The sequence below is a fragment of the Epinephelus lanceolatus genome, chromosome 3, assembly GCF_041903045.1.
Source record: "Epinephelus lanceolatus isolate andai-2023 chromosome 3, ASM4190304v1, whole genome shotgun sequence".
Lineage (NCBI taxonomy): Eukaryota > Metazoa > Chordata > Actinopteri > Perciformes > Serranidae > Epinephelus > Epinephelus lanceolatus.
Window position 1 is genome coordinate 11,930,857 of NC_135736.1, and position 22,595 is coordinate 11,953,451.

The 22,595-nt window shown below is 41.9% G+C and overlaps 1 protein-coding gene across 5 annotated transcripts in view; it reads right to left on the reverse strand.

Moving 5' to 3' along the window:
* Positions 1-22,595, reverse strand: part of LOC117254544 (phospholipid phosphatase-related protein type 5-like) — an 80,123-nt gene that overhangs the window by 53,349 nt on the left and 4,179 nt on the right. For 3 of the 5 annotated variants that reach the window (XM_078165015.1, XM_078164996.1, XM_078165011.1), the window contains exon 3: positions 10,428-10,538. In XM_078165015.1, coding sequence (XP_078021141.1) covers positions 10,428-10,538 — 111 coding nt within the window. Of the gene's footprint in view, positions 1-10,427; positions 10,539-15,476; positions 16,091-22,595 lie in introns of those variants that run through there. The other 2 variants (XM_078165007.1, XM_033622889.2) reach the window with 2 other exon arrangements.

Below are 22,595 nucleotides of genomic sequence, written 5' to 3' on the forward strand. Positions count from 1 at the left end.
TAACACTTATTTAGTGTGTTATAAGCCATTTATTACATGTTTATATACTGCTTATGTATAGAGGATGAAAATAATGTGTGGTATAACACCAGAGCTCAGCTTGGCACATTAAGAGCTCCTCTTCTCAGATCAATTATACAACCTAATTCTCTTGTCTCAGACTCAAATTAATTGACAAATTAATATCCAACAACAGCATGATGAAGTAAATATTTCTGACCAAAAACGTGGCATCACCAACAGCAACACTTTTGTAATTAGTCTCAGGTTGGTTTCAGACACTATCCTCAGTGTTCAGCGCACGCACGCACGCACGCACACACACACACATACACACAAAAATCTCCCTAAATTAGCATGAGACAAGGCTGCAACACCTCTCCTCTTTCTCCCTGTGATTTGGTTTCCTGATGAGCTCACATAATCACATTCAGTCATGTGATTAGAGCCGGTGAATATTTCACAGCCGTAGAGGTTTCATCTCTCTGATTTTCAGCAGATGATTAAAAAAAAGAAAGAAAAGAAAGCTCAAGGTCTGATTTTAGACCGCAAACCTCTCTACATAAAAAAACAAACACACACCACCCTCGCTCCTCTCACGCATCTTCAGTCATCTGCATAAATAACATGTAAATGATTGAACAAACCCCTGCATATCATAGAATCAACATGGATAAAAGGCAAATGAATGGGCTTGGCTGCCTCCTGGTGTCACTGGATTGTATTACAACACACTGATCAAGACGAGTGCAAGATTGATGAGCCAACTGATGGAGGAGAGGGGACGAGCCGGAGGGGTAGAGCCTTAAAGAGAGGACTGGGAGAAGCAGCAGAGGGAAAGTGGAAGAAGATAAACAGACGGATAAAACAGTTAATGAGACATTAGTATATCACAGAACGCGCCAGGGTAAAGCCGAGCATACCGCTGGGAAATAAAACCGAGGAAGGCAGCAGATAGAGCAGAAAACAAAAGGGCAAAGGAGGTGAAAGAGAGCAAATGAGGATGGATGAGACGGCGAAGTAGAGAGAAAGGTAAAATACAAAGAGGGAACAAGGGAAAGTGAGAGGATCAAAGCAGGCATTCATCTTTTGGCCCTCCCCCCTCTTTCTCCCTCTCCTCTTCCACCTCTTGTGCTTGTCTGGGTGTATTCAATCACTATGCCTAGTTTATCTTAAACTCATCAGCTTTTTTTCCCCTTCCATTATCTGTCAAAAAACATCTTTACCTCAATCATTTCCAAACCCACGCTCTCTGTCTTCCCCCCCTTTCTCGCTGCATTTCCCTCCACGTCTCTCACTCATCTGTGCTGTCAAAACTCTCTCTATCTGCTCACACACACACACACACACACACACAGACACACACACACACACACACACTTTTTGCCTCTCTGTATCTACAGTATCTGCTTTGCTCCCCTTCACCCATTCTCCCTCCTTTTCACTTCTCCCACAATCACATAATTCTACAAAATCCCCAGTCCTCTAAGCAAACATGCCCCCGCATCTTACAAACGGAAGAATAAAAGCAGATGCAGGCTCGCACAATACAAACATGCTCCCCGAATAAAACCCTTCAGTGCAATTAAACTTTTCATTCCAGAGCTCCCTGCTCACATATATAAATAACTATTAACATGTATTAATTTTTAAAATACACGGTCTGATTTGCCTTCCTATTTTTTCTCCCAGAAAAAAAGGGGATTGATGTCTTTTTAATATGTTTTTTGAAGCACAAGGCAATTTTACTGACAAGTTTGACTTTGATGTAATCTGTCCTTGAGTGGGAAAGGATGCCAGTTTCATGAATCTTGATGTTTGGAACTCCGCTGTCACAGGTTGTTTAGTTGACATCATTCAAAGCAACATGGAGTGAGGAAATAGTCTGCATCTCTGAATCCTGTAACTGCATGTAGCTCCGAAAGAGGCGAGAGCGAGGAGATTATATCTTACGTAAGCAATTTCATTTAAGAGACTCACTCTGGCAAAGATCTTATACATTCCGTTTCCAATAAGATAATTTGGCCATGGCGTTGTGGCCAAGATAGCCTATTCAAAATTTGCGGATGATACAAGCCCATATTGTGATATGCGGGGTCTCTCATCCCTCCCTCCCTCCCTAAAGTGATAACAGGTGGGAAGCAGCCAGCTAACAAGTGTTTCAAACATCCACCCAGAGCGCAGAGAAATCCCAGTGCAGCAGACAGGCGGGCAGGTGCTATTCATGGAGTCTGAGAGATAATGAGGGGGAAACTAGGGAGAGAATAATGTGAAAATGAGGTGTTACTGTGTCTTTGTGGCAGTGTGTGTGTGTGTGTGTGTGTGTGTCTGTGTGTGAAGAGGGAGGGGACACATAAAAAGAATTTGTGTGAGCATTATCATAAAGAGCATGAAAACTAACACCAGAGAATTAATCAGTAATATATTCTAGTATAAGGTAATGTGTTCAGGGACGTGATGAATTATTGTCTCATGTACCTCTGCTGTCTCCCATGTGGTTATAAGATATGGTATATAATTGCCCATTATATATAAATATAAAGACGTTAAAGATAATTATTAGTTGTACGTATATTAGGGAATGGCTTAAAGAGCCAGACTATTCAGTGTGGAAAGCAGCACCAGTGGAGTGGTTTAGTAAGCATATTTGGTGCTTAGATATGGATAAATTGTAAGTACAGCTTGGTTGGGGGGGTCTCGGTCTTGGCACAAGTAAAGCTGTTTGGAACAAAACATCTTTAGAAGAGAGTAAACACGTGCAACAAATGCATTGCTTGGAGGTAGAAGATGTACTGAGGCAGTGTCAGACCCAGCAGGGAATATGGATGAAGTAAGCACATGCAGAGAGGAAGAGACTTTGTTGTAGGGAACTGTAGGCTTGATGCGTTGTAGGATGCTGTTCATTATTGGAGCAACGGATGCTGTGCTGTCTTCACACCTAGACCAAAAAAAGCGGTGAAAGACGCCAAAGGCTGTCCATTGTCCGACACAGCAACACGTATCCTGTCAACAAACAAAGTAAGTGCTTCCTGAAGTTGATGCACTAGGCAGCAAAAATCAAGCAGTGAAAAGCTTATGATCAGCAACAAGACAGATGAAACACAACAGAAGTTTGGCCTGTAATCATTAGGAGCAACCCTGTCTCCCAGAAATTCTATACTGATTTTGCAAAATAGTAAGAAATGTAATTGCCTTGTTGGATTATGTTCAGTGGCAATGCTTTATGACATGAAGGAAAATGTATGTTGAAGGGACTTGGCCAGGGTCAAACACAAAGCACAGGAGATCGCATTCACATCCTGAGTAACACGTGGTAAGATTTTGCTAAAATAAGGAAAATCGTTTGAGTTACATAAATTAATAAAGTGAGTTAATAAAGTGAAAGTGCCTTGTGCGTCAAGTTAGACATGATCAGTATTTAACCAAGACCACAGTCTTTCCCTTATATTTAAAGGGACAGTTCACACCAACACCAAAAATACATATTTTCCCTCTTACCTGCAGTGCTATTATCAATCCAGTAGGGCTGGGCAATAAGTCGATTTTATCGATTAATTCGAATTTGTAGTTTAGGTCGATTTGACATCCGCCACCGACGCTCTCCGCTGGGCTCCCGTAGTTCAGAGTGGGCTCCGCTCCATAGACTGTGTGTTCAGTGCCGTGCTACAGGTTCGGGCCAGGCTCCGTTATAATTGTCTCGGAATGGGGAAAATGTGGCCCGAGCCATGCTCGGGTGCTCACCTTAGTCTGTGTGTGTGTGTGTGTGTGTGTGTGTGCGCGCGCACGTGTCTGTCTGTGTGTGTGTGTGTGTGTGCGCGGGCGCGCATCGGGGCCGAACTCCGCCGTGCGCGACACAGAGAGCAGAGAAAGATTGTAAACGCGCACCATGTAGAGACAGAAATGACATGCCGTGGTGTAAATAAGATAAATAGCATAAGGCTATTTAGTTTGTTTAAGAAAACGACAAGGTATAGACCTGTTCTATAGGAAAGGTAACCTTAAATGACTTCTGTTGTGATATGGGTGGGCGCCCCCCCCAGTATATTGGTAGGGGAAACACTGCCATATGATAAGAAAGGGGTCCGGTGGAAAGCAATCAAGGACGTGGTCGTGATGTATATTGCAAGAGATATGGTGCCCATATATACCGTGGAAAAGCCAGGGTTTATTCACATGCTGAAAGTTTTGGACCCCAGGTACGCGCTACGGACGGACGGACGATTGAAATCGTGAATCAGATTTGTTGTGAAAAAAATCTGAGAGGTTTTTTTTAGGCCATATTGCCCAGCCCTACAATCTAGATTGCTTAAGAGTGAGTTGCTGAGTGTTGGAGATCTCAGCTGTAAAAATGTCTGCCTTCTGTCAAATATATAATGGAACCAGATGGCACTCGGCTCGTGGTGCTCAATGCGCCAAAAAATACATTTGAAAAACTCAACAGCAATGTCTCTTTCCAAAAATCATGACCCGGTTACTCAAGATAATCCACAGACCTTGTTGTGAGCAGTTTCACGTAGGAACTTTTTTTCTTTCTGCTGAGCTACACCTACACTCTGATACAAAAGTATCAATGCCCAGAAGGAAGCGTGCATCTACTCATGGACAAGAAGGTTGTGCTTGTGACAAGATCTAAACATTAATGGCTGAGCTGCAATGTTAGTTAACTCAGTGGTGCTAGGTGAGGTAGCAGTAGATGCATGCTTTCTTTTGCATAGTGATACGGTTGGCCAGGTGTAGTTAGAAGAAGGTAGAAAGAAAATAGTTCCAACATGAAAATTCTCACAGTAAGGTCTGTGGATTACCTTGAGTAACTGTCACAATCCTGAAAAGAGACATTGCTGTTGAGTTCATATATTCTTTTGGCGCTTTGTGCACCACAACCCGAGCACCATGTAGTTTCAATACACTGGCGAGAAGGCAGACATCTCTACGGCCGATATCGCCAACACTCTGCAACTCACACCAAAACATTTTAGATTAATAAACAGCACTACAGGTAGGAGAAAAATAGGCATTTTTGATTTGGGGGTGAACATTCCCTGTAAAGACTAATTCTCTGATTTAACACACTTCTGTAGTATGGTCTGACCCAACATGGAAAGGTAAAAAGAGGAATAAAATGAATGCAGCAGAACCAGAGATACCGTCTTTTCTATTCTACAAATTCTACTTCTTTGTCAAAACTCAACCAGTGACAGCTCTGTTGGAGATATGGATGTGTTTCGCTATAGCAGCAACTCATGTTGCCTCAAGCACAAATTAAGGGCAGCTACTGAGGTCTGTTAAACCCACTTCTTTCCAATTCCACACACAAATTATTGTCATGTTCGAATTTGTAGTCTTAAACCCCAACTGATGCTGACTCCAGTGACATCACTTTGAGGTAATTAATCATTTTCTGTGTAGCTTCCTCTGGAGCCACAAAAGGCTTTATACAACTTTTTTACATATGCAGTAGTACTCTCCAACACCTGTAAACAGACTTTGATGTGTAAATTTAATAGAGTTACCCTTTAACCAACGGCCTAAACACAAGTATAAAAAATGTTTAATCATGCTTTAGTTGCTACAAGCAGATACTGTATTGCAAGAATGGAATATTGTGGAGAAAACAAACAAATGTCTTGCACATACATTCAATATCAAGTATTAGGTGATAGAAAAAGTAGTTAGGGCAGAATCACACTTAGAGTAAAACTTTAATGCTTTTGCAAATAGTAGTACTATATAAATTCAGACAGAAAACTATGCACCAAATGTTTGCAAAAAAAAAAAAAAAAAGGCACTACAGAAATATTACTGACTAGGCGGAAATTACTGAGCAGGCACAAATTAGGGCATCTATAGGGAAGGTGGGAAATGAGAGATGCAAGCAGACGTGAGCCGAGACCTTAGAGTATCATCACAGACAGCATGGGCCGTAGACCTGAAACATTATGTGGTCCAATGCTCAGCAGTCTGTTTGCTTTACAGAACTCGCTGTGCCACAGGACGACGCAGCCAACGAGGCATGAGGAAGGAGCTGAGAGAGAGGATGAGGAGGAGGAGGCTCAGCTACTCTGAGCTGGCAGCCGAGGCTGAACAGCAAAGCCGGAAAAAGCCAGGATACACAATGCAAAGGTTTGGTGCCATGAATTAACACTACATCCACTGTAATTATTATCTCATCTAACTATTGTTACAGCTGATCCCACACTACCACTGGCTGCAAAGTTGTATGCTTAGTGAGATCCACTCAGGGAGTCCACTTGTAGTCACTGAGTACTTTGTAAGTCAGCTTCAGAACAGATTTTCACAGTCGGCCTGTCTGGCCTAGATCACACCAACTCACAACCCTACTCCCATCCACCAGTGTCAAAAGCAAGTCAGGAATCAGTCGTATCAAAATGACTTTTTAAACAGGGTCCTTTGAAGCAGTGCTTCTGTTAGGCTGCAGACCAGTCTCTTGTGTGGCTCCGCAGCATGATAGCAGCGACAGCAGCAGCGTGGAGTGAAAATAAGAGAGAAGAGTGAAAGATACAGAGAGAGGGGGGATGACTTATCTGCTTTCCATTATGTTGTTTTTATCCTATGCAGCTAAATGTGAAATCGTTTGAAATCTCCCCTGTTTGTATAGGAAACTGATAAGGGCCAGTTGTCACATTTCAATTTAGGGAAAGAAAAAAAATGATGACTGGAAGAGACAGAGGAAGGACAGTAGAAGGAGGAAACATGGAAAGTGGAAAACAGAGGGAGACAGAGATACAGTAATCAAAGTTAGACATGGTAGACAAGCCTGGAGATTAAAAGAGCGATGAACTGACAGCGGGACTTGACTGAGCGAGAGGAAAAAGGCCATCGTCACAAAGATAAACTGATTAAATAAGAGCAAGCCAGTCAGTGAGAGACAGAGAGTTTAGATTGCGATAAAAAGAGGGAAAAAGAGAGGAAATCAGCAACAAGATCACAAGAGAGGAAGAGGAATAAGACTGGGCGTTTGAATTGAAAAGAAATGGGTAATGAGATGCTAATGTAACAACAAAGGAGAGAGTGCCCTCCGGGGGGAGCTATGCTACAGCAAGCTGCTTCAGTGTGAACACATTAGAGGGATGAATTGAATTTAAAATGCCCTTTATTAAACTACTGCAATGTACACAGATTCATTCAGGCGCATATATAGTGATTAAAGTCAAACTGGATTTACGTCGCCCCGCCTTTGGCCCTGTTTGAACAAAATAAAAACAATAAATGCGCCCCTGGAGAGAGAGGCGATATAGGTGACAGAATGGGAAAGAAACTGCAAAGAGCAGAGACGGTATCAGCTGCACATAACACCTCCTCCACAGGAGTGTAGATGTTCATGTCACCCACCAATGTGTGATATGAGGTGAGCATGAGGACAAGGTCTGTATGCCCTGAGAGGAAAGGGTGGACAGAAACGTGAGGAGAAAAGATGAAATGATGGAGGCCCATGAGGGAAAATTAATCTGGAGAGGAAGACTGAGGAGAACGGAGGTCTTTGCGATAATAGACGGGCTTTTCGAGTGGGAGGAGGAGATGAAGCTTACAAGTAAAGGGGAATAATGGAGAGATCCATGGTGCAAAAGCTGTAATTACTCAAGGGAATAAGTGCAGGAGAAGAGTGATGTGGAGGATCTGTATAAAAAGAGTGACTGGGCAGTACTCAAGAGACTGTCAAAGAGAATACTAGAGGAGGGGAGGAGCGCCACTGACAGATATAAGCCCAGAGATATTATAGACGCACTATGAAAAAATTAGAAAGCTGGAAAATCATTATAACAAGTCCTCAAGAGGATGACGAGAATGAGCCAATACCAAAGCACAATGAAAGAAAAATAAAAGCAAGCTTAAGACGGCGTGCAACCCTGCAGGGACTGTGGGATATTTGTGCTATAAAGAGATGCAGCGGTAACAGAGGTGTGTGTTGAAGAGTACTATTATGTGGAAAGAGTGTAGGATTCATGTGTTGGATGAGGCACAAAGAGCACATGGAAAAAAAAAAGCTCCAGCGTGATCTCAAGAGGATGTTGTGAATGAGTGAATGAGTACAAAGAAAAGAGACGAGGAATGGGGTTGAAGAAAATCCTTCAGGAGATCCAGTTGAGGTGTTACTGCAGGTGCACTTAAAAATTATGCAGGTTGCTAAAGACAGTTTACACAAGAAACTAAAAAAAACCAAACATAAACCTTGAATGAGACCAAGTTTTCACAACTAAGTTTACTTAAAGGTTCTCTATGTAACTTTTTGACCAGTATTAGTTGCTCTTGCTCCGACTTGCCATTGGCAGCCTGTGGACTAACCTCTATTTAAAGGACAGGGCAAAATTTTTCATGGAAAATCCAAAGGATGTGATGTTGTGTGCATTCCACGGGCCTTGCCTCTCTTCAGCTCCATGCCACTAGTGTGCAACATTTGCTAACATGAGTTTAAAAAAAAAAGTAAAAAAAAAAGTGTCCGCTTACATCAACAAACAACTGGCAGCAACCACAACAGAGAGTCGACACATGCTTTTTCCGTTACACACACTTTGCAGTGGTGACCTGGCGGAGATGAACCTTAACTTTGTTCCCTCTAGCAACTCAAATTCAGCTTGAGTAAGATTAAGTGCCCGGGTGCCAAGGGTCTGATTCTGGACCATCCTCTCGACTGCCCAAGTCACTGCTGGCATTTGCCATTTGCAGATTGGTTTCTACGTAAGTTAACCTTACGTAGAAACCAATGCCAGATCAGTGCAGCGTGCATGTTATTGCTGGCAAAATGCTATCTGAGTGGATTTATTAGATGGCGAGCTTGCCAACTTACTTCCCCTGCTAAAATGATCAATGATACTACCTATATCATGACAATCTGCATTGACTTAGCCAACAATAAAAGATGTAACAGTAAAGCACTTTCTACGAGCCAAGAGTAATGCAGAGCGGCCAATGAGCTAACCGTAACCTGAGCTAATGTTAGCCAACTAGATGTCGTTTAGCTACTGTATATGGTTACTTGTAACATCAGCTAATAATGTAACTTGCAAATTTTGGTATCGTGGAGCCAATGGTCCAAATGAAATACAACTGTCAGATAGTAACGTTATTCTAAATATGACTGAGATTTCTTTTTTCAGCCTTCTACTAACATGATGATGGTTAGCCACAGTCAGTCTTGTGTTTGTTACTATTTTAGCCAAAGCTCAGGTGCTTGGTCACAGCTAATGAGTACGAGTGGCAGATCACGAGCTGGCTGCAGTTTACTTAATGGGTCAGTTAATCAGAGAGAGGGGTCACTATTAACAAGGATTTTCTGAAAGTTACACACAGGACCTTTAAGTTTGTTTTGACTGGTGGGATGGAAATAACGTCCATATCCATCCTCTCTTGTTTGCCTGTAGGCTATACTGCCAAAACATGAACTTCTCACTCATTTAGTCAACTTTCTGTGGCACCATTTGACTTTTACCAACCTCCAACTTTAATGTTTTAACCCATAAAAGAATGCAACATCACATTTTCAGGGTAAAATTAAAGACTTTACTTTAATGCTTAAAAACAGCTAATTCAGCTATCGTCACTGTAGCTCAGAGGACCTGCAGGCCTGGAGCGTGTTAGCTGTGGCACAGGCTAATTGGGTTTCCGTTCTTAATTAGGCCAATTAATTAGGAAATGCAGCTGAGGCTATGAGCGCTCCATCAGGTCATTTAGGGATTACAGGGAGAGAAGAACAGTCGTGGGAAGAGTAGAGGAACGGAGGAACGGAATCGAGCAAAAAGGTCACTCGAGAGGGCTTTTGTTGCAAGAACAGAACCCCTTCACCATCCCGCTGAATGTTATCTCTAAATGATTCATGGACTGAGGGTAATTACCCATTTGTGACAATTTAATCAAATCAATCATTACTTTTGGGAATCGGTGAATTGAAAACAGAGCCTGCTAATTCATGCAATTTCCCAACTGGTGCTCATTGTTGTTAATCTGCCATGAGAAACATGTGAAATGATGGAAGAAAGAGATGTGGGAAGAAATGGAAGAGAGGAGGAAGAGGATCATTCACAGGCAGAGGACTGTAAAATGGGCTTTCATGTGTCCATCAGCTCGCTCTGTGTGACTCCAAGTTCCCAGAGGTTTCTAAATCCTCCGACGCCTGCAGAGTATACAGCTAACTCTTCATTTCTACCTACTGTCATGTACAACCAGCAGCATTTACACAGCATAATCCTGCCCACTGTACAATATAAGCACATGAAAGCCTAAGATTTCGGCTAAGTCATGTCAAATACAACAAATACTGCCTTTAGTACCGAAAGCAAGGAACAAACTACTTTCAACATGACTTTCAATGTTTGGGTCAGATCAGGCTCAAAGCTGCTCAAAGTCTGATGACCACAAGCGACTACGGTGCTGTACACTAGTCTCTCTTGAACAAAATGTGTCCAAACACTCACCTCCACAAAGAGGAAGCAGGGCACGATGTAGGTGCTGGTCTTCTGCTGGCCGATGTCTCCAGGAAGGTTCCTCACTGTCCTCCTCTGTGCTGACAACTGACTGTTCATCATCTGTGGAGTCAAAGGTCATTGCAAAGCTTTAGTTTACTTTGTTCTGTTTGTGTTAAAAGGATATGCTGGCTGCGGAGAGGCTGTGCAGTAAGAACACAAACTACTTCATGTTTGGCAAAAGCTAAAATTGCAAATGTTGAACTTGACAACATAAAATCTATTATTATCCCTGGAACACACAAATATGCATATCCAAAAAGATGTGAATCAAAGTTCATGCGGTTGTGGACCATTTTTGATCATGTTTTGCAAGTGTTCGTAATACTAAAAAATACATGTTGTATTTGCTGACACTGTGAGAGCAGCTTGAGGGCCTCTGAGACATTAAGTAAGGAATACAGGACAGGCCTATAATTCAGGCTATTTGGATAATACAGCATACCACAACTTCAAACTCATTCCTAGTCAACCTGTACTGTTAAGTTTGGCTGTGGTTAATAATTGGCTGGGCTTACTGGTGAGGAGAGTGACCTGACTGGCACCTCTATGTAGTCATAACTTTGTGATAACAGTGAGTCACTGAACAGTCGCCTGAGTTCCAGACAATACAAGAGTGTAAATAGTAGTCTATATTCAGTGCCTGGCTTAGAGTAAACCATAGGGTGAGGGTTTCATAGTCTGTTGAGTTGCAACAAAGAGGAAAATAATATTTTTTTGAACAATATCTTTTCCACCTGAAAGTATACATTTTGATCTTTTTGAGCATTTGTCTCAAAATATGCTACGAGCGAAAAAAAAGCCAAAACAAAACAAAAAAAACCCCTCCAAAGCAACAAAGACGTATCTTGGCAGAAACAGTTTTAGGTTCTGCTCCTACCCTATCTGTGATGCAGGGCAGCAGTTGGCTGCATGCGATTCCATCCAATGCCAACATTCAAGGCCCATCTCAGACCTACAATTAACTTCACAAATAAGCAGTGGTGAAATGTAAGGTACGTGTAGTATTTCCATGCTATGCTACTTAATGCTTTTACTCTACGTACTACTATATTTCAGGGAGAAATTTTCTTTTTAACTCTTTTACATTTATGGTACTACTATGCTACTTTGCAGATTCAGATTATTAAAGGAACAGTGTGAAGGATTTAATTGCAGATTGCAACCACCCATGTGCCAAGTGTGATCTCTCAGTTAAAATTCCTTAGTTGTTCATTGTTTTGAGGTCTTTATCAGGGAAAAACACAACACACGCAATGATTAAAACCGGTAAAAAACACTGGATAAAATGGTTTCACATTAAAAATCAGTGTTTCTCAGGGGCGTTGGTGGCTTAGGGGTTAGAGCAGGCGCCCCATATACAGTGGCTCTGTCGTCGCTGCAGCGGCCCGGGTTCAATTCTGGCTTGCTGCGTGTCACTACCCCTCTCTCTCCCTTCACACACTTAACTGTCCGTTAAAACAAAAGTCAAAAAAGTCCAAAAAAATAATCTTTAAAAAAAAAATAAAAATCAGTGTTTCTCCAACGCTGTTTGGCTTGTTGTAGATGGGCTGCCAGCCTTGCTAATGTGTGCTCACCTTTTTTTCTCTGACAACTTAAGATCCAGACAGTCACAGGGTTTTTACCAAGAGCCAAATCATCTGCCGAGGTCTTCTCTTCTCCAAAACAAAACGGACCCAGTGATTTAAACAAGGAAAAAACACTGAATAAAGCAGTTTCACGTTAATAAATCTGTGTTTTTCCAACACTGCTTGTTGTGGAGGGGCTTAAAATGCGAAAGCACAAATGGCCCTGTCTAGAGCCAGTGTTTGGTTTATCCATTCTGGGGTACTGTAGAAACATAGTGGTGCAACACGACAGACTCTGTGGATGAGGACCCGCTCCCTGTGTAGATATAATTGGCTCATTCTAAGGTAAGGAAAGCATGGCAATTCTTATTTTAAGGTGATCATACACAAAAGAAAACATTGTTTAGACATTCTATTCAATTTCTACACACTGGACCTTTAATGCAAAATATAATCAACTAATACATTATGATGGATGTGGCACCACACATGTGGGATCGTCATAGTAAAGAGAAGCGCCATGTGTCCAACTACTTAAGCTCTTGAATCATAATGAGAAATATTTACACCTGGAGCTCATTATATGTCATCCATCCGTTAGTAAACCACAAACCTTCAGCACTGCTAATAGTGTGCATACTCCACATTGTCAAATTTACAGGTAATCATGCCTGAGCACAAGAAAGGAATCGTTTTATCACCTGCCATCATTGTACAAACATTCATTTTTATATGCACACCTACATACACACATTCACGACAGACACAAAAATCACTCACTCATGTGTGAAATGCCCACAAAGATAAATTGTGCACAAGGCATCAAATATGCACACATACAGGTGCGTGCGCGCGCACACACACACTCACACACACACACACACACACACACGTACATACACCCACCTATGTAGGTAGGCAATCAAAAGAATTGGGTGGGGGGAAATGAGGTTGAAAGGAGGAGAAGTAGAGTGGAAACAGAGGAGCGATGATCAAAAACAAAAGCCTGACAGAAAGAGATAAGAGAGAGACAAAGTCATGATGCAGACGTTTGGAGACTCTTCAGAAGTGAAGAGGGTGGGGGCGAAAGCCAGCAGACTCAGCAATGGGAAATAACAGCAAGCGGGGGATAACTGGTAGAAGTTGAGGAAAAACAGCTTCAGTCCCCAAAGTGAGAATAGGAAAAGACAGGGGAAGAGATGTTGGGGAAAGTTAGTGCAGGAAGGCCATCTTATGAGATGCTCAAGGGTTCTTGATATGCAAATGACTGCACTCAAAGTGAATAATGTCAGCCTCTGCTTTGTTTTAAGTTGAGGGCCGCCTCAAAGGGCATCCAAGCATATCCTCCTTGAATCAAACAGCAAATGCAGTTTTTCTAAGAACTCTGAAACTGATTTTATCAATCATAAAGCAACTGCTCTCAGCATTCTTCAATATCATTTTATTCATTCAAACACCAATTGGTTCTCCTCTCAGATATCGAGCCCACTCCCTCATCTCCTTGACAACAATTATCTCGCTGCCTTTATTGCCGAGGGCAAATCTCTGCTGCCTTGTCAGCCCTTTCCTCCAATCAATGGTCGTTTTTGGTGAGAGGGGAGGAGGCCACTGCACAAGGTTGGAATGCATCCATGTCTTCATCAGTGATGTAGTAAAACAGTGAATCTAATCCTTTAAAGCACTTTTTAAAGAACTAAAACACAACTGATTGCTGTTTACACAAAAACAGATCATACACCATCTTCACCATCATTCCTGATGACGAGACTGATTGCATATGTGCACGTAAGGAGAACAGGAAAAGATATTAAATATTGCTGCGACTGGTTTTAAGGAGCATTAGAGTATATGCATTAATAACTAAAGAATTAAAGATGTAATACTCCCAGCAACCTAAATTCACTTAGACCCACTCTCATCTTGAACAGTTTAGTCTAACAGGACATTTTAACAAACAAGTAATTGATGATTAATGGGCTTCTAAAAAAACAATGAAAATCCTGACATTCAAAGAATTATATATTATAAAAAATACAAATTTTAAAGCACAAGCAACGCGCCTGTCTGTATTACACAGCCACTGAATAGTGGTTCCTTCAATTTAAACATGCAGGATTTTAGGGGAATTAGATCATCATCATTTCTGCAAAATCACCCCAGGTGCTGTCACAGTGTCCACAAACTTGAACTTCAATTATCTGGCAGTAAAGTCCCTCTTGGCAGTTTCTGTTCCACGTCATAGATTTATCATCACCGCCCTCTATTTATAGCTTCACATGAGACTTGTTTATGAATTTATGACAGCAAATGGTCGAAATGTCTGAAAGTGTCCTTCAAAAATCTTGCAACAATGTGCATTTGGAAGAGTCAAAAAAAAAAAAAAAAACAGTATTCCTGTCGATGCATCATGCGACATTTAGCTGAGTGACATGTACACACAAACAGACAGAGAGAGAGCAGTACAGACTACACACACTGTGTTTGAGTGTGTTAATTATTCATGCTGTGGTTCATATACTTATTTTCTCCACTATTGGCTGTCTGCCTCATGGGAAACACTATCCCACTATTATCCCACTATTCCAATATAAGTAGTACTATAGTCGAGCCTCAGCTACAGCACAAAGTGCTTTGATTGGTGAGATGGCACTCATTGATACTGAGAAAAGAAAGAACATGTTGTACAAGTTGTGGTGGAAGATAGAGGGATTGCAAATACACACACACACACACACACACACACACACACACACACACACACACACACACACACAGCAGGTTGTCTGCTGTAAATACAGTATTTGGGTCTCCCTTTAAGGACCCGTCTTCCAAAGCAGAGAGAAGCAATCAGGCATAAGGTTGGCATGGCTGATTGTCTCGTGTTGCTGCCCATATTGTTCACTATGATGTGCATCCTTAAGCCTCGCACTGGCACCACGGCAACAAAAGACCCACTCACGATCTCGCTGAGACACACACACACACACACACACACACACACACACACACACACACACACAGGTGCTTACACACACTAACCAGGAGCTGATATTTACACACCTGTATGCACCGGCTCATTCACACACGCACAAGTGACCATCATCACAGTATTCATTACATGTCAACTTGGATGTCAGTCCAACAAGTGGTGCTGCACAGCTGATGCCTGTGTGAATGTGTGTGTGTGTGTGTGTGTGTGTGTGTGTGAGACTGAGAGAGAAAGAGAGAGAGAGAGACGGAGAGAGAGAGAACATCCTGCACTGAATCCCTCCCGTGCTGCACCTCAGGTTCACAATATGGGTCGTAGAGATGCACAATTACATTCTCACTCACACACACATACACACACACACACATAAATGCATACTCACAACCCATTTTCAAAAAAAAGAACTAGAGGAGCTGGGCAGAAGTGAGCTTGAAAAACTCTCACCTTAAATCTCTGTGTGTTGGTAACAGTGCTGCTGCTGCACAGTGACCGCTGCCTCCTCCGAGCCTCCGTCTCTAGGAGGATTTGCTCCTGCAGCGGACTCCCATTCTGTGGCCGCGTTGTGGTCTCGGCTCAGCTTCTTTCTCTTTTCCCCCCTTTTCGTCTCTTTCAAAGCAAAACCACCCCTCACTTCCGCTGCTCTGCCGCCGAGAAGCCCTCGGCACTGAGTGAGAATAAAGAGAGAGATAGAGAGCTTGCCCACTGCCAGGCAGCCAGCCTCCAGCCAGCTGAGTCTATATCTGTCTGCACTCTGTGCCGCTAGGTCGCTAAGCTAAATATGATGATCTTCAACAGCACTTCAAGGCTAATTAGTCAAGTGAAGGGATCCACAGGCTTGGTGAGGGAGGCTTCTCAGCGCAGTTGCCGGTGGATATGAGGAGAGTAGAGAAGGAGGGTGAGAAGGAGGGAGAGAGTATGTGTGCATCTGTATGCTTGTGTGTGAGAGAAAGAGAAAGAGAAGCAAATAGGAGGAGGAGAAAACAGAGAGTGGGAAGAGGGAATAAGAGAATAAGACAGCTGGAGAGGAGACAGCGCAGAAAAGAGCCAGCATGTATATGAGAGACAGAGAGATGGAGAGAGAGAGAGAGGAGGAGAGAGGGAGGGAGGGAGTCAGGGAGAGAGAGAAGGAGGGATTCTATGTGTGTCAGATTCTGAGGCAACACAGTGGCTAAAATGGGAGACACTGTGCACTTTAGTACCCCAGGAAACCACTTTGATACTGGCAGACACCATGAGCTCTGTGAGAGTGTGTAAGTGCACAGGTGTGTGTTCCTGTTGTTATTTCTGTGTGTGAGTGTGTGTAATTATAGGACCATGGAAAGTCAAAGCAGGAGAGAAAAAAGCCATGTGTCGTCTGAAAGTATAGCAGTCAGTGCTGTGAGTTTGTGTGTGATGAATGACAATTATAACACCATGAGCCCTTTGGACAGGAGACAGCAGGTTAATGATGCATCGTCAAGTGGAAAAGTGGGACGCATCCTGCGCATGGCCCTATGTGGGTCAGAGGCCCTCAGGTGTATGCTCACCTGCAGCTTTTGGCTGTTTTTGTGTATGCGTATGTGTGTGTATGCATGTATTTTTTCATAATGGCATGAGTTTGCCTTTAAGAAATTCTCTGCCTCCCTCAGGGCTGTAACAAAGGCAGTGTGTGTTTCTGCACATGTGTATGCATACATGTATGTAGGTGTTAAGACCCGTGGGCTGCTGAGCACTGGGAAATTTTCCCCAGGCATTGCCATACAGGTTTAGTTAGTGTGTGGACTTAAATATAATAAGGTGCCTTCTATCTACTTGTTCTTATGTCCATTTTATCATGTTTGCTTCGTTTTTTTTCCTCACTATTTGGGCTTTGACTGGTGTTCTTTTACTCAAGGTATCTCGTTACATCCTTTTCTAACTCCCAATATTCTCTGACAGCAGGGATGGAAAGGTGCATAAATCCTCATTTTCTGAAAATTTGGTTTGGACTACATGTAGATGGAAACCTAGCTACAGTCAAGGCTAGAATACTGAGTTTTTCGCCATCAATATTGCCTTGTGTGTGAAATTTGTTAAAGAAATAGCTTGCCATTTTGGGAAACGAGCTTATAGGGTTGGGTGGTATTGAAATTACCCTGCTGTTGATATTGCTGTGATAAAAACAATAACATACAAAATTATCATCCAAAGAAAGGTAAAGATACAGATACAAGTATCTACGGAGTGGAGAAGCATAAGTATGTTGCAATACCCATTGGTGGCCAAAAAGTAGCCACAATGTTTAGCCAATGAGCCCTTTTTTTCACACACAAGAGGGTGCTAAGTTTAAAAAAAAAAGAAAAAAAAAGGTGATGTTATTTTTATTCAATAGCACATTTAAACTGCCTCATACAGTCTTGCCACTGCTGACTGTCACATTTATATTTCATTGTCTTTGTAAAAGCCGCAATGATTGACCGTCAATTGCTCATCACGGTTTTGGTCCGACTGCTCTTTGTAGATGGATTCAGTGACAGACTTGCGTATTCTGTTGGATGGCGAGTTTTAAGATGGGAGTGGATACTTGAGGTGTTTCTATCTTTAGTCCTAACTTGTTTTTTGCACAGCTTAAAAATCACTTTGTTCACATTCTCTGATCTACTTTTTCATTTGGTTTGAAACCAAAGAATTGCCAATTAGGTGCATTTGCATTCTAGAGTTAGGGCTAACATTTAAATAGCTATTTTTTTACAGGGTCAGACGTATACTAGTACGTTTTCCCTTTTTTTTTGATATGCTAAAACAATGAGGTGAAGCATATAGAAAGCATGAGAAAAGGAGAAAGCTGCTAAATATAGCGCAAAATTCAAAACAGGTCTTGCATAATTGAATATCTTTCTGTTACTGTGGACACGTGAGGATCATTATTGAGGCCAACCATGATCATGCTGAACAATAATCTCATCATATCGCCCAAACCTTACGCTTATTCACATTCTTTTCAAGAGTTGAATCAGAAGATTGATACCACTCTCATGTCATGTCAGTAAATATGAAACTACTGCCAGTGTCCAGTTAGCTTAGCTGAAAACAAAATCTGACAACCAGCACCAGTGCTCACGAAGTAGCATGTTATCTTGTTTGTTAAAGTTGCATTTCATTTCTCGACCAGACTCAGTTTTAGCAGGACAACAAGAATAGTCCAGCACATAACTGCTATGCAGCTATGTCGCACTATGTGCCCAAAACAAATTTCCCGCTTGGGACAATAAAGTTTATCTTATCTTATCATACAATCTCCAATAGACCCGTGTTTTTCTGTTCTTTTTTTTTTTTTTTTTTACAAAAGTTTTTGTATGAATTTAACAAACTTTAGTTAACTAGTAAGTTAGTAAGTTTGCTTGTGGTTCTGGTAGTCGATTTTGTTACCTTTGGACAGAGACAGGCTAGCTGTTTTCCCATGTTTCCAGCATAGCCTGTATAATAAAAATGAACGACATGCCAGCTCCCCAAAAGTGAAGCCAAAACATTTCGATCGCCCCCTGGTTAGCAGATGAGAAATAAGCGTACTTGATGAGATGATTGATGAGATGAGAAATGGGTGTACTTTGAGTAAAAACTCAAAGTACACATCAAACAAATTTTTCTCAAAAATGGTTTCTGTCATTTTAAGTAGTTCTTATCATGCTGATGTTTAGTCAAGTGTTCATTTTTCTGACTTGTCTTTACTAGTAGGATTTAAGTTAGATACTGGATTGCAGCCATATTCACGATATTTTGACATCCTTTTTTGCACATTGTGAGGAAGTGGAGATGTGCTGTCCATCTTTATATACAGTACACTCATTGGTTTCAAATCTTTATACTAAGCTATGCTAAGCTAAGCGACTGCAGGACATACCTTCATATTTATTATACATACATGAGAGTGGTGTCAGTCTTCTCATTGAACTTTTTGCAAAAAAGCAAATAATTGTATTTTCCCAAAATGTGAAACTATTTCCTTAACTTTTTAATAAAATAAATATAATCTTCTTTCACATTTTACCCAAAATGTACAATACTTCATATAATATAGCATAGTATAGCATTAGGTGATGACACAAGCACCCCCATCATTTTAAAATCAAGTTTGAGGGGGACAATTATGGTAAAGTGTATAGTCAGAGTGCACCATTAGGAGAAATTAAATCTCCAGAGAATAGGTAGCCAAGGAAAAGCTACTGCATCCCACACCTCAATGTAAATTTTCAAATACATCTTCATTTCTTATGAAAGAGTTTTAGGCCAAATGTGTAAGGAAGCGTCATTGTAAAAGCTGCCCACCCCCTCGCTGCACTCAAACAAATCATTCACGACTGGAGAGAACACGGACCACTCACAGTAAAGTGTCTTTTTTTTTCCCTGACTGAAAGATGGATAAAAACACGTGGTGTCATGGGTGTCATAGTTCCCATGGCAACCCACTGCATTCATAGAGGTAAATGACAAGTGAGGAAATGCACATATGCAAATATACACACACACTTTCACATTAAAAAGTGCGCATACAATGTGCCACTATAAAATGGCCTTGCTCACAAACCGTTGAATTCACATAGCTGTGTGTCACCCCTCTCACAAGCTCACACAAAAACACACCTAATGTGAATATAGCCTGACTCAATTCTGTCTGAGGCAACTAACAATTCAGCGTGCAGAAGTAGAGGACAAAGAGCACTTAAAAGAAAATAAGCTCAAATAGACAAAATGGCACGACCTGATTAACAATTAGTAATCACTGACATTGTGATTGAAAGCTTGAAACTTAGATAAGAAGGCAGTATCATGAGTTGAGGCGCAGCAATTTCTTCCTCTTCTTCTCTTTTCTCTCATTATCATCATTATTACTGCCACTTGAATAAACCCTAAAAGTCCCCTAAAGCCATCCCCCATTGTACAATTTCAATAATGTGAAGCCATAAGTGGCATCGCCTTTAAAAGCTCATAAGAGGTGGACATTTTCCACAGATACAAGGTTTTATATAACAACAGCACCTGGTTGCTGCAAGGACATAGAAACACCCGCAGTATATTTCAGTGACTATATTAATATCTGTCTTTTACAGCCTCCCAAAGGGCATCTATATTATCTGCCCCATCACTTTAACTCACACTCTGCAGGTGTGCGGTTTTCAAATAGAATCTATTCCATGATGATTAATGCCTTTAGATATGCCTGTCTGGTCTTATACATGTGATGAAATAATTCAGGTAACATCATACATGATTAGAATGTAAAGACTGAAAAAAGTTGTCAAAGTCAAGGGCAACATGGGGGAAGGAAAGACACTTCAAGACTCTGTAAATAGAGCAAGTACACAGAGGTGGGCATGTGTAGCCTGCAAATAGTTAGACACACAACTGCTGCCATGCACATGCGCGCACAAACACACACACACACACACACACACACACACACACAGACATGCAGCATGCTTGTCCTCTCTTGGCTTTCTTTCTTTATACACTCCTTTCAACGCAGTATCCCTACATCCATTGCAGTAAGTATTGTGCCCAACATGTAGTGAGGCGTGATCAGGCCAGCCATTAGGGGGACAAATTTTCCAAATCGGGCCCCTCATTCACACCCACTCCATCACCACCACCCTTGGCTATTCTGCCGAGCTCCTCACCTTTGCCACGTTCATCTTCACCTGTCATACCTGGTGCGTCTTCACACTTTTTTTGGGTCAGAAATTCAGCCATTGCCTCTCTGCTGCTTTTCTTTCTTGTTCTCTCTGTAGCCTGGATTTTCTTTTTTTAGCCTCTAATTTGTGGTGAGGCATGTTGACTTAGCTAGTGGGTGCAGTTCACTTTACATTAGCGGCATGTGAGTGCTCTGCACATCTGACCCCGCTGTTACTGTGAAAATGATGCTGTAAGAAGTGAAGTAAACTGTTGTACCTGATCCCATTTAAGGGTCAGCCATGGACATTTGGCTTTGGGCCTTGGTCATCTGTACCCTTTGAGTGTAATGTTAAAGCTATGGAGGTTAGGCTTGTGGATTGGTATACAGTATGTTGTATCTGACTCGTGCAGGAGACCAGAGTTCGTATCCTGTGGCAGATCAGCAATAGCAACATAATCTTTTCCTGACACTTAAGAAGTGCTTTCATTGCTAAAACCTAACCTAAAGAGGCTACAGTCAATATTTCCATATCAGAATTTGCACGTATGACTGCATGTGCAAGGACCATGACCGACAGAGAATTATAAAAGTTTTAGCATCCTTCAGCTCTTTGTTTTTATTTTCCAGCCCACAACTGTACTGATTTTAGTTTACTCTCGCTACTATCATCAGCGTTGTTTTCAATCACTGTACGCTACCTGAACAGCATCCAAATAGCCGACAGGCAAACTAGCTCTTTGTCTGCTCAATGTGTACAATATGCAACTCTTAACAAGTTTCACATATTAAAGCAGCTGTGCGGAACTTTTTACCATTAATAAAACCCCTCCTTGAAGATCCGCATATTTATTTGAACCCAACAGCGACAAAAAAGCCTTTCTCTATATGGCTATTTAGCATAGCCTCGCTCGGGTCGGACACACAGTGGAAGTCAGCAAACCAGAATACGGCACCCGAGGCGGAAGTGATTCTGCTCGCCCGCAGCGGCCCGCAGCGATTAAACCACAGAAGAAGAAGGAGCCGTGTTTACAGTGTTCTTCGAGTAAGCAGTACGCAACGGGCATTGCCGAACACATAACACCTAACAGTTTTACCAGAGATGTATCTATGAGGACTTGGTTGTACTTTTGATGCCATGGCGGATAACGAAGGAGCATCATCTAAAATTATCTGTGACTGTGAGCATGAACACAAATATACAGCAGGCAGTTGTCCTCAGTTTATAAGAAATTCAGAGCTACACCAGAACATTTATGAACAGGTCTTACTTTACTACTAATTTGTGTGTAACGTTAGCATGTTAGCATGTTTCCACTAATTACTTGGACTGACGTTAGTAGCGTTAGCTTTGCAAGCGAAAGCTGCAGGTAACAGCTTTGCTGTGTTAGGATTATGTTATGTCTTCACTGTGTATCTTCACATAAAAGAATACTCCGACGATTTGGGAGTTATGCCCTTTCTCTATCATTTTCATATTGAGACAACATGATCGATATCTTTTTTCTGTCTGTACGTCCAGTGGCTGAGTCTCAGCGTTTAGCATTGCGCTTATAAGGGGTCAGTACGTCCTGCGCTGTGATCCGCGGAGGGATACACCGGTGAGCAGGCACAGACGTAGCTTGTAAACAAAACTCAGCTGTTTATTTAGCCTAGCGATATCTCCGGACTATAGTTGCTGCAATGGACGACTTTGAACGTGATTTTGAAGAGTTTCTTGTAGCGGACACAGATCCAGAGCCGTACCTGTTTGAGCTGGAGTATACAGATGTGGAACTCCAGGTGTTGGATGCTAAGTGGGCGAGAAGAGAGGCTGAATCCTCCGCTCCCATTTTGCTGCACAGAATGGGATTCAGTGCTACCATCGTTGGGGAGATATATCATCAGGAGAAAAAGCGCCACAGAGAGTGCATCACAAGGAGTGAAAACTTTGCAGC